Below are 12,474 nucleotides of genomic sequence, written 5' to 3'. Positions count from 1 at the left end.
GCCAGCCTTTTGGACTTGACCCCTCAGCAGGTGGGATGTGCTTCCCCTGTGATTGGTTCTGCGCCTCCAAAGGCAGTGAGATGCAGAGTAACTTCCCAGAGAGGCCCTTCATGCCGTCCACCCCGTCACAGGAGGGTGTGGTCCACACTGCCCCTCAAGGCTAGAGCTAATCTCTTGCTGTGTTAGAACTAAGATTTCAGAAGGTAACGGGGTCCCCGTCTAATTTCTGCCTTCTTATCTCGCCGGTGCTCCTCTGGGGCTTTTATTGCTTCATGGTGTGTGTTAACCGACCCCAAATTCCAGAACTTTCCCATCCTCCTTGGATGTCCTCAGTCCCAACTACTAACTGGGTAGGGAGGCCATGGGTATCCTGTCGAGGTCAATGCCTGCCTCCCCCCAGCCAGGAGGCCCTGTGCAGATGGGATGAGGGAGGTGAGGAGTGGAAAGAGGACCTGACAGAGGTCAGCCAGAGTGTCCATGTGGACCTCCGGCCAGTAGCCCTCTTCCTGTCCCCTGTCCCTGTCCCTCCCCACTGGGACATGCTCCCCACTTCGACCTCTGCTCCCATAATATCATTTCTTGCAAGGAGCCGACCCCCAAACCCCAGGCTCTCATCTTATTTTGCTGATGCTAAGCCCAAGACAAAGAATGTGAGTCCTCTGAGGGGAAACCAGACTTTTTTGGTACATCTGTAGCCCTAGGCATCTCACTTTGTCTGCGTTCGGACATGCTACTTTCAGAACAAATCATTTTTCCAGGAGCTGTAGGCTCCTTGGAGCATCTTGTGAGGCTGCTGGGGTTCGCAGGTCTCTCTGTGAGCAGGGCGCGGGGCCGTTGCTGTGGGGGCTGAGATGGAGACTCCTTTTCCTCTTGTTCTAGTGAGGACCGGGTCATCGAGCACTACAAGAAACTGAACGGCCAGACCAGAGGCCAAGCCATCGTCAAGTAAGTGCCCCTCCCAGTGCTGATGAGGCCACGTGTGTGTTCACATTGTTCAGTTCTGCTGGGAGAGATGTAGCTCCAGAGGGTGAGGCGTCCATTTAATTTTCAAGTAATTGATTCTTCTGAGACCTTTATCGTGTGCACACACACACCAATATGTATATGATACCAGTCCTGCTGAGTAACCACGCGTGTGTGTTGTGTTGTCTTCCCAGCTACATGAGCATCGTGGAGTCTCTCCCGACCTACGGGGTTCACTATTACGCAGTGAAGGTAAGTGAACTCATTTGGTGAAAGTTGCCACTGTGCCCTAAAAAAAATTCTCACTTTTTTTCTTTTTAATCTTACTGAAGATTTTGAGAGGTGGGAGGACTTGGTCAGGAAGGTCGCATGCCAGGGGGAGTTGGAACGATGGAACAGCCCCCCTAGTGTAATAAGACTTGATTTGGGTTCTCTCCAAAACTCACTTGCCTTTGTGTGAAGCGGGTGTGATAAATACCTACTTCTTCATTCTCAAAACTGTCCTGGAGATCAGGACCGCAAAGCCTGTCTGTAGGAAGATTCCATCTAAGTACAAAGAACAAGCAGAACCAACAGTGTTCTTCTTGGTGGTCACATGCCACGTAGGCAACCTAACAGGAGAAGTGCGACGTATGGGCTGACAAATCGACAGGCTGCGTCTTCTATGTGGTGATGGCAAGTCCAGTGTGATGTGGGTCCCCTTCTAGATTCTCTTGCATTTTATCCGTAATGTCCTGGACTGGGATCCCTTCTTTGAAATAAGAGGTAATGATGTTCACAGGCTCCCGTTTCTATCCTGAGAAAGGATACCTTCCTTTCCTTCATCTGTCCCGACATGAAGTTTATCAAAGTCATTGCCCAAAGTCTAGACAAAAAGAGCAGAAAATACCTCTGAACTCAAGATGGTCCCACCAACCAACCTGAGATTCACATGCTCTTCCACCAACTTCCTTCCCCACGTTTCCACCCAACTGTATCTTTCATTCCTTTAGACGAGAACATACACCGTGTTTCATTCCTTGTTGTGTCGCCCATGGCAGTTTGTGTGGCACTTTGCACATCCTTGATACACATTTAATGGCCTGTATCTTCCTCTAAACTGCAGCCTTTCGATGGCAAAGACTGTGTTGTACTCGGTTACATTTTCCCGGAATCCAGTGTAGTGCCTGGCACATAGTAGATGCCCAGTAAATATGTACCAAGTGCCACTATTGAGAATAGAATTGAGTAGCTGGACGTATGCATTTCCGTGATGGGAACAAATGTCAGAGTGATATTTGTGGAGCCCCGTTATGGGGCATGTATGGGGACTCCAGTCCCAGCCAGCAGCTCAGCCCAGGATCTATCAAAGCCTGCAGTGGTTCAGTGCTTCCTGATGTCCTTCCAACACCCTTCCCACCAATGCAAGCTCTTCATCCCTCTTCACGTGATGCGCGGACCATATAGAGCCATCACAACCATCCCTGCCCCTCTCAAGCCTAAGCTGTAGTCTGTCACGAGAAGTGTGACCTGGCCTCCTGGGCTGTCTTCTGTCCCACATGAGAAGGATGAGTCCTCTAAGGATGAGTCCCCTGTATGGCTGTGCCCTGGGATGTGGCCACTGAAGCCAGTGGGCAGTCAGCTCCCCAGAAGGAAATTGAATTGATCATGAAAAGAGGCTCAGAATCCCCCCTGTTGGCTGCCAGGGTTCAACTCTTACACTGCTAGTGAGAGTTTGGAGCCTGTGTCCGTTGTGCTATCTTGCCGCCAAAAAGGGAAACAGAGGAGTCCTGACATTGTTACAAGAGGCGTGTCACAGAAATCAAGCCGCGATCCTCTCCCTCAGTCGTGGAAATATTCTTCGGTCACGTTTATCAAAGGGATCTGCATCCAGGCATGGGAGCCAGAAACTCGAGAATCCCTGACTCCATCCTCAGATCTGCTGCTTGTTCTTGGCTTGATCTCACCTCCGTCGCTCATAGTTAAAATAGAGGTCAAGAGATTTGCTTCTCCAGCTACCCCACAGAAGTCTTCTAGATATTGGAGGACTGTTGAGATGGCTTGAGACAGCGAGATGGGAAGGCTTTGCGATGGAATTTCTTCTGGTCTTTTATTTGCTTAAACCTGTGTTCCATTTCCTCGTCAGCCCTAGAACGTGACAGAAAGGTGGCCTCTGATATGTATGCTTTCTGCCTTCCAATCAAACTTTAAAAATACGCTCCTTTGCAGCTTGTTAGAGGCCAGAAGCAGACCTTGTGATGTTCCAAGTGCCAGGTGTGCCTGTGTGTTTGGCTCTTGGAATCTCCAGGCGTGAGTGATTGCTCTCCTACTTATTTGGAGAAAAAGCCTAACCAACTGTATTGAGGCTCACTGTTTGGTGGCCTTGTAAGTGTCACAGATGCCACATCTCACAGTGTGATGACAAACAGCTCTTACCTCGACAATCTGAAGTTGCAGTGGCCTTCGTCTCTCCTCTTGTTCTGTTCTCTGAAACAATTGCAGTCACGTGGACACTTTCCAGAGACCGGGGTTTTATACCTTTCAAGAAATTTAGAAACTGTTCTAAAAATTCAAAATGCATTTCTTTTGCCTTTTACCTTCGTGCTTACCTTGAGCTAACTCACACTGCACACCGATTTGAAAACCCTGAAGCCAGTTTTGAGTTTTCAAGATGTTCACCATGGGGTGTGTTAGGTCATTCACCATGTGGCAGTTAGGACAAATCCAGGGAAAGGCCGCTTGATACACCCGCTGTCAACTCCTAGCATTTGGGGGCTTCTAATGAACAGTCTTGAATGTAGATTTGCAACTTACAAGCTGGGGGCCAGAGGTCTCTGTAGAGGAATAAAGAGGGTTGTTGGTGTTTCTTATTCAGTTCCGGGAGTGTCTAGGCTTCAAGTTTGCTGCTTTGTCCTATGTCCTGAGTCACCCAGTCCTAGCTGGCAACCACTGTCCTCACAAGGAGAGCAGGACTCACTGTGTAGCACCTGCCCGCCCCACACTGCCGTTGGCCTGCTGGGGGGAAAGGAAGGGTCTTGAGTAGAGTGGGACACAACATTTGCACGATGTCTTTGTCTTTAAAATTAGAGGAGTCCTTAATAAGAACCTGCTGTATAGCACAAGGAACTCTACTCAGTACTCTATAATGGTCTATATGGGGAAAGAATCTAAAAAAAAGTGGATATATGTATATGTATAACTGATTCACTTTGCTGTACACCTGAAACTAACACAATATTGTAAGTCAACTATACTCCAATAAAAATTTAAAAATAGAGAAAATTCTTTCATATAGGAAAAAAAAGTGATGTAGAAAGACTTGAACTAGTTTTGAGTAGCATTTTCACTGCTCTGGCAGGAATAAAATAAATACACATGTATGAGCTACAAAATAAAAAACATAAAATAAAATAAAATTTAAGGAGTCTTAAATGCATATGACTAAGTGAAAGAAGCCAATCTGGAAAGGCTGCCTAGTGTATGATTCCAACTATATGACATCCGGGAAAAGGCAAAACTGGTTGCCAGAAGCTGGGATGAATAGGCAGAGTACAGAGGATTTTCAGAGCGAAGAAAATACTCTGTGTGACACTACAATATATGATGGATACAGGTCATTATACGTTTGTCCAAACCCATAGAATGTACAACAGCGAGACTGGCTGCTAAGGTATACTGTGGACTTTGGGTGGTTCAGATGAGTCAGTGCAGGTTCACCAGTTGCACCGAAAGTACTGCTCTGGTGCAGGATGTTATTAACGGGGGAGGCTTCGCATATGTAGGGATGGGAGTACATGGGAAACCCCTGTACTTTCCTCTCAATTTTGCTGTGAACCTAAAACTGAGCTAAAAAAATAAAATGTTTTAAGACAAAATTTTTAGAGGAGTCGCCTTCCATAGTCTCCGTGGTTCCTTCCACCTCTGAGAGTCGGTGACAGTTTCTCAGCTCAGAAGGTCATTTTGTTAGAATGCTCAGCATCTCTCAGATTTTCCCTGGTGGTGGGTGAGGGGGCCCCACTCTGAAAACCTAAAGTCTTAGAAGGAGAACAAAGGACAAGGCATCTACTTCTTACTGAGAAAGGGGGAAAGGACCACAGCTAGGCTGCCTGCGAGGAGCCAGCCCAGGGCACTTTCCAAGTCACTTTGATGAGGGGCACACTTGTTAAGGTGAGGCATAGAGAGGTGGGCTCCATCCTTTTCAAGGAATTTGCATTTCCCTTTGTCTTCTGGTGAACCAGGAGATCTCTTGGTTCGTGTTTCTCTCGTCCCATACTTACCCATACTCCTTTTGATGTCCTAGGACAAGCAGGGGATACCATGGTGGCTGGGACTGAGCTACAAAGGCATCTTCCAGTATGACTACCATGATAAAGTCAAGCCCAGGAAGGTAAGCGTGCTGTCCTTTGTGGGCGGATAGTGCTCAGGTGGAGGGAGGAACAGGCAGAGAAATTACTAAAAATGCAGCCTTGCAGCCTCGGGGCCTCTGGGCTCCCCGGTCTCCTGCTAATTTGGGTGTATACAAACTACTCCGCAGTCATCCAGTCTGAGTTCCTTGGGTAAATATTTTTCCTCCCTGTCACTAAGGAAACGGAAGCTGTTAAAATTATTTCAGGTAAGAAGACTAGATCAGCTCACCCAGAGCAGATGGACCAAAGGACTTTGAGGGACCGTCCTGTTCCTTCATTTCCCGGGGTGCTCTGTGCTGGAGAACAGGAGGGAGCTTCTCTCTTAATCCTGAAGCTAATCTGAGTTTTCCCAAAGATTTTGTTTGTTTGTTTGTTTGTTTGTTTGGAGGGGCGGAACTAAAAGAAGAAATTGTAGGTCAAAAAGAGGTGAAAAATAAAGAAGCATGAGAGGCTTTCCTGCAAATCTGGTAAATATTTTCTGGCATATTAGAAGTGATCAGAAATCTGGAAGAAATAAGGCCATTTGCCAAAACAGAAAGGAAAGCAGAAAGGAGTCTGCAAAGTCACAGTGAAGCCAAAACAATGTTTGAAGGGGACACAGGGCTTGAATTTTCTCTGTTTTCGTTTCCACACATTTTTCAGACCAGAACAAATTGAAAAATTATAATGGAAAAATATCTCTGAGGCGAGAGCTGTCATTCAGTTCCTCTGGCAGAGAAAAATGGGGAGACAGTATGCAGTTCAGACCCTGAAATACATATTAAAAGGCTATCAAAACCACACTTGCCTTTGGTGGGAGAAAGCAATATGGGCTTATGATGTCATTGCAGAATGCTTTCCAAGCGTCGTTATCCACGAACAGGATGGAAATCCACACTACACATCAGAGCTTATTGTAGTCTATCCGGTTAACATCTGTCTTTAGCCAGCTTCTTTATTAAATTGATAGGAAAAAAATTGGCCCTGTGTTGAGGAGCATTTTCACTCAATTGGTCAGTAAGTCAAGTTCTATGAAAAGATCTTGAGCATATGATGGAGGGATTCTTCCTTGGGGACAATTCAGTAGGAACCTGGCTGTTCCAGTTGTTTTGTGACTATTCCCAAAACCCCTCCAGGTCCCTGCTGCAAGACGTGATTTGGACTCTGCGTTCTTATTTTTTCCCTCTTTGTTTCTCTCAGTCACTGGGTCTGTACTTCTTCCACACTCTTTCTTCTTGTTTCCTCTCTGCCTCTTTCCCTTATGACCTTTGTAAATTTCTGTGCTTTTTCTTCTCTCTTTACTCCTTCCTTCTCTTTCCATCAACCCTTTCCTGTCTCCAACCTGCTTGGCCGTTTTTTCTGCTCCGGAGAGCCACGGATATGCCTAGATTCTTTACCTCAGTCGTGGTTACAGTAGATCCAGCTCTCAGTCTCTCACACTGGTGGAGACCAAGGCCAACTTGGACGATTGGGGGTCTATCGCGGAGTTTATTAAAATCCTATGGTTGAATTCTTCTCTCCCTCTGAATGCTTTTGGAAAACATGCTAACAAGTATTGGTATGTGTTCAGTTTAATTTATCAATATGTTTAAGTTCGCTTTGTTTCTCTAATTGAGGTGCAGGTGAAGATTTTAGAGAAATGAGATAGTGCTTGATAAATGTGATATATGTAAAATGCGGGATGTGACCCAACGCAAGGGCTCAATAAATGGTAACTATTCTTGTAAGACTCCAAAACAGACTTCAAAATATGGAAAAGTAGGAAGCGAAATGTGTGAATAATCAGCCTTTGAATAAGAGAATTTACTCTCATTGGTTGAATTTATGCAGGTCAGTGGATTAAAAATGTTAAAAGATCAATACATGTATTCCGGATATTGGCTCTACTCAAACTGAGTTGTAACAATTTAAAATAACGCATGCTTCTGTGGCCTCTAAGGAAGTAGTTGGGATTCTCAAGTCTGTTTCTAATCGAGGAGCAGCCAAACCGTCAGAGTCACTGTTCGTTCATTTATTCATTCCTTCAAAAATGTTTACTGCAGACCTGCTATACGCCAAGCAGACCGCAGGGTGCTGAGATAAATCAGACACACATCAGGTCCTCAGGACATGCCAGGCTATCAGGGAGAGAGATGTGGTGATTGCATCTTACAGATGAGAGGTCTGCCTGAGGGTTGATAGTGAATTCAAGGAGAGAGTCATCAGCTGGGCTTAAGAAGAAAGGTCTTCACAGGCAGCAAAGTAGCAGCCGTGTCTTAAGGGGTAGACAGAGGTTTTGCCGATGGACCGTTGGGGTGAGGAGGCGCACAGGTGTGCATGGAAGTGCTGTGAAGGAGAGCAGCGTTGCGTGATGGAGAAGCACACAGCACTGGTGGGGCTGGAACATAGCAGGAGAGGAGCTGGAGAGGAGACTGATGGGACCCCAGCATCCAGAATCCTGAGGGTTTGCTAAGAGGCAACGGAAGCCACTGAAGCAGAGGAGTGGCCGTATTGGACATTTGTAGTCAGAGAAGCATCGTTCTGGCAGCTGGCGGAGGATGAGCAGGGTGATACGGGGCAAGACTTGCAAACGGGGACATCATTACACTAGCAGAGGCCAGTGCTGGTGGCGGCTTGGGGGTGGCTCTCAGTACCAGGGCTGGAGAAGGGGAACTGGAAGTGAGATGTTTAGAAGACGATGTGACCGATCAAGGGCGGGGGGTGAGAGCGTGGCAGTTGGAGCAGGAGGAGAATCTAGAACGCCTCCCAGCCTTCTTGATCGACCTGGGATATGAGAGAAGGGGAGAGAAGTTCAGTTTAGGACATGCCAAGTTTTAGGCTGATGGGACGTCCAGGTAGCGGTGGCAAATAGGCAGTGGGTATTCAGCTGGAGCGCGACAGTATCCAGAGTTTCCACATCGTAACCAAACCAGGGACTGAAGAGAGAGGGGAACGGGAGAGGCACTTGGCACACTGGAAAAGGTACAGCAGCTGTGAGTGGACTTCAGCTCCCCATCCTGACATTCCCTGTGAGGCAGAAGGGCAGGCCCAGAGCCAGCACACCCTGGCCCTTCTGTAACCTGGGGAGCCCTCTTTAGGAAATGAATGTGCACTCTGGGTATAAAATGAAGAACAGGCCTTTGAAAAAGCCCATGACAGGAATTCCCTGACGGTCCAGGACACAGAGCTTTTACTGCCAAAGGCCCAGGTTCAATCCGTGGTTGGGGAACTAAGATCCTGCAAGCCGCCTGGCATGGCCAAGAAAAAAAATAAAAGAAATAAAAGCCCATGGGGGAAGAGACCTGACGTTTCATTAGCCCAAGGGGTATCCACCTGTACTGAAACCTGCCACGGGCCCTAAAGACTTGACCTGAGCCGTAGAGACGAGGTCCCAGCTGCAGAGAGAAGGAGGCAGGGCACCTGTTCCTTCTGCTCACAGCCAACATCACAGTCATAAAAAGGCCATCTCTGTTCCGTGTAAGACACCTGTGAGTCTCTGAATGCACAGAGTGACTCCCTGGCTCCAGACCTGTGAATCTAAAGAGACACAGGCACGTGGTAGTGACCACTGTGCACATCCACAAACTAGCACCTAAGATCTGTCTTCAGGTAAAAATCGGAAACGCACACGAAACTGTCAGAAGGGAGAGATGCCCCAGTCTCCCCCGCCCTCACCCTCCCCATCTCTGACCCGGCCGCTGACCATTTAGAAAGCCTCCCAGTCAGTTCCGACGTGCGGCCAGAGTTGAGGACCACCACCTTGGCCAGCGGTGCTTCCTTTCCCAACTCAGACTCAGGGAGGGTCAGCCAGGCACAGCAGGTCTGTCTGGCAGGGCCTCTGCACTCGGAGAGCTGAGCACAGGGCTCAAGTCTGGGCCGGCACCAAGTGAGGGACGGCCCTCCAGGCAGCGCCACACCCTTGCACAGGGGGCCGGGCGGAGCTCGCCACCCACGGCCCCAGCAAGGCTCGGGAAACTGGGAGTGCTGCCCAGTTCTGGGCACCTGAAGGCCCTTCTGTAGCAACAGCTGCACCTCCAGCCCAGGCAGGGGCCTCCCTGACACTCTGACCCAGTTCTGGCTGCTATGTCACATGCGCCCATGATGCTAAGAGCCAACGTTCAAGTAGAGGCAAGGGAAGGGTGCGCCACTCCCTCGCCTTCAGAGGGCCTGGAGGCCTCTCCTGGCACCCTCACCTCCCAGCATCAGCAGACCATGCACACAGCCAGCGGAGCTCAGTAGCCTCCTGTGAGAACACACTCAGGTGCTTCCTCATGGGCCGCCAAGAAAAGGGGGGTAGCTGACGACTGTCTAGGAGTGGGTGGCACCACAGCTGTTCCACGTTCTCTGGTTGGGGTGCCGTTTGCCACTCTGGTGGCAGAGTCTACCCTGAGTGGCTGAATGCTCACTCGGAAGCCCTGGGGGCTTTGTGGGAGATGGAGTTAAGCACGGGGTCCCTCATAGATGGCGTAGGGGGAGCATTCGAGGCCTCTCCCAATCACGCACCCCTATCTGCTACCTGGATCTTCTAAACAGATGAGCTCCTGGCCTTGCAGAAGCACAGCCCAAAATGCAAGCGGCTGATGTTAGAGAAAAAAAAAAAACAGCTTCTTTGCCCTCAGGACACACGTGTCAGGAGCAGCAAGACACGTGTGGGCACCCAAAGAGGGCATTTTGGTTTTTGTGTGTGTTCAGAAGCTCAGGGCCAACTTCAGAAGTATTTCGGAATGATGTGCAGAAGAATAGCCCCCCAAATCCCTAAAAAACCCACACATAGGACTAAAAACAATTAAAATATACAGTACATCCACATACACCAGGATAGTGGCCCTCGCTTGTATAGAGGAGCTCGTTTAAAAGATCAGCCAGAATACCAAACAGTATCTGAGGATGAATTGCAGATTGTCGTTAAATACCCTTCCATTGACTCTCACGAAGTCCTCCTATTTCCCTCCTTGACCCAATGATATTTCCCCTCTCGCTCTGCCTCTTGTTCCTCCTAAAATACGGATCACACCGCAAAACATGCCTCTCTTCTTCCCCGTAATTGTGGGGTGATAGTGTCAGGCACCGTTGTGAGTGAGGTATCAGAGTGCAGGAACGGCAGCATTCACATGTCCAACTGTCTGGATTTAGCAGTGGTGAGAAACGTGCAAAGAGGGTCACAGCAGTGAAAAAAAGAAAAAAAAAAAAAACCTTGCAGCTACGTAGATGGTTTTACCCTGTTTTCTCCTGGGTACCACATTCCCTTTTAGTGTGTGTCTGCATGTGTAGAAATGGAGCTCTTTGCAGGTGAGAAGTCTTTTATTCCACCAGGTACTGTCCTGTTGGCTTCAGGGAATCATGAAACATTGTCAGACCAGCATTTGGGAACTTGAGGTGAATCTCGAGCTTCATCTTAGGTTGCATTTTTGGCCAAGGAAAGACACCCAAGCGTCAAAAAAGAGTAAATGCCAGCTATGTAAAGAGACCATCAGTGGGGACACACCGCAGATCAGCTGGCCCGTCAGCCTCAGGCAGTTGTGTTGATACAAGCGAGAGTGTTTCTTCTTCCCTGAGAATATTTGAGTGAAAATTAAATGATATATACTGAAAAGCCACTGCTTATTAACCCCCTTGCAGAACCGGGATCAGATGGGGCAGAGATAAATAAAGCTGGACGTAATCGGTCACAGAGGGCTCCCTCTTTTAGAGGAGGACCTTGCATTCCTTAGATCAGGGCCTGGAAAAGCCCAAATGCTCTGATCTCTGGGACAATATGCCTCTTCTTTGTAGCATCAGGACCAAAGGCTTTGGGCGATTAGCCTCTCCCACACTCAAGACTCAACCCCCACCAGTGCCAAGCTGAGCTGCCTTCTCTGTCCTCCCACTGTCATTTACACCATCCAAATCTGTGGACAGAGCAGCCATCGAATCATCAGAAAACATTATTTACAACAGAAAACGCTTTCCGATTGGGGCACAAGGAAGAGAGACGAAAGCTCCGTCCTGCAGGCTGTGTCAGAGAATATACACATTAAAGAACAGTGTGAAACACGTGACTCCAAAAAAACCTCCCTAAAAGGGGTATTCAGTATCTGTAAATCATCATTTCTAGCTGCAGCCCACTCGCCAGGCCATATTTAATGAAATCTCTCCACTGGGAAAGGATGGCAGCGCTGGTCCTGGCTACGTATTCAGCAGACAGCATTTACTTATTTATTTGATGTGCAATTAGGGGCGCTTTTATGTTCACTTAGATGCACAATTAGGAGCACGGAGGGCTCCCCTCTGAGACGTTAGGAGAAGGAACCAGAGCAAATGGTCTGCCCCTTTCCCCAGGGCAGCCAGTGCAGCTTCCTGTGGTTGCTAAGAGTGTTTCAGAAGCGGGGGCATTAGCTCAGAGAACTGATGCCCTGCTGTCGCCTTCCCAGATTAGTAAAGATTTTTGAACTGGATGAGACGATGAGACAGGAAGGAAAAATAATATTTACAGGAAATATTCCATTAACTGTGAACCGACTCCCAGCGCAGTCAGCCTGCTGAATTATTCAGCGTGATAAAGCACGCCATTAAGTGCTTTGCCGACTGATTTTTCAGCTTCTGCTTGGATGCACTTGACTCATGGTTGGGCTGCTGGGCCCTCTGCCCTGGCAGGCCCCGGGCGGGTGGGTGCCTCCCTCATTCCGCTATCTCTGTTCCCCTGGGAAACCGCACCCTAGGCTCTCCGGGGAGGAAGAGCTCCACGGAATACCTTTGGCATGCCTAGCATTTTGCAGCCTTTGTTTTTTCAGTGTCAGATCAAAGGGCTTCTTTGTTGCCTCCTTCAGATCTCGCTCAGCGCTGAGCAGACCAGGAAGTGTTCAATGCCTGTGGGTGATAGACCCTGGCCATGGGTCCCCAAGGGGAGCTGGCCTCAAAGCTGAGGAGCAGGCCTGCGGGAGGGATGCTGGGGGTGCAGGGTGGGGGAGGGGGGCAGAGAGAGTCACCAGCATCTACCATCTTAAAATAACTCCCCAAGAAAGAAAAAAACGCAGGTGTATTCTAGGAGGATTGAGATGCCCTTCTCAGAGCATCAGTGGACAACAGACATCCTCTTCTCAAAGCACATGTGTTAGGCATGGCTGAGTTCTCTCTCTTTGGAACAGGAATTCCAGTCTCTCCTCCCATTCAAGAACGGCAGTTCCCTGAA

The 12,474-nt window shown here is 48.5% G+C and overlaps 1 protein-coding gene across 6 annotated transcripts in view; it reads left to right on the top strand.

Moving 5' to 3' along the window:
- Window positions 1–12,474, top strand: part of FRMD4A (FERM domain containing 4A) — a 450,104-nt gene that overhangs the window by 361,709 nt on the left and 75,921 nt on the right. For all 6 annotated transcript variants that reach the window (XM_057731241.1, XM_057731240.1, XM_057731239.1 and 3 more), the window contains exons 9-11: window positions 880–945; window positions 1,158–1,215; window positions 5,243–5,329. In XM_057731241.1, the coding sequence (XP_057587224.1) occupies window positions 880–945; window positions 1,158–1,215; window positions 5,243–5,329 (211 nt within the window). The remainder of the gene's footprint in view (window positions 1–879; window positions 946–1,157; window positions 1,216–5,242; window positions 5,330–12,474) is intronic.

The sequence above is a fragment of the Hippopotamus amphibius genome, chromosome 4 (assembly GCF_030028045.1).
Source record: "Hippopotamus amphibius kiboko isolate mHipAmp2 chromosome 4, mHipAmp2.hap2, whole genome shotgun sequence".
Classification (NCBI taxonomy): Eukaryota; Metazoa; Chordata; class Mammalia; order Artiodactyla; family Hippopotamidae; genus Hippopotamus; species Hippopotamus amphibius.
Note: the sequence above shows the minus strand (reverse complement) of the source record. Positions and strands in the feature narration are given on the sequence as shown.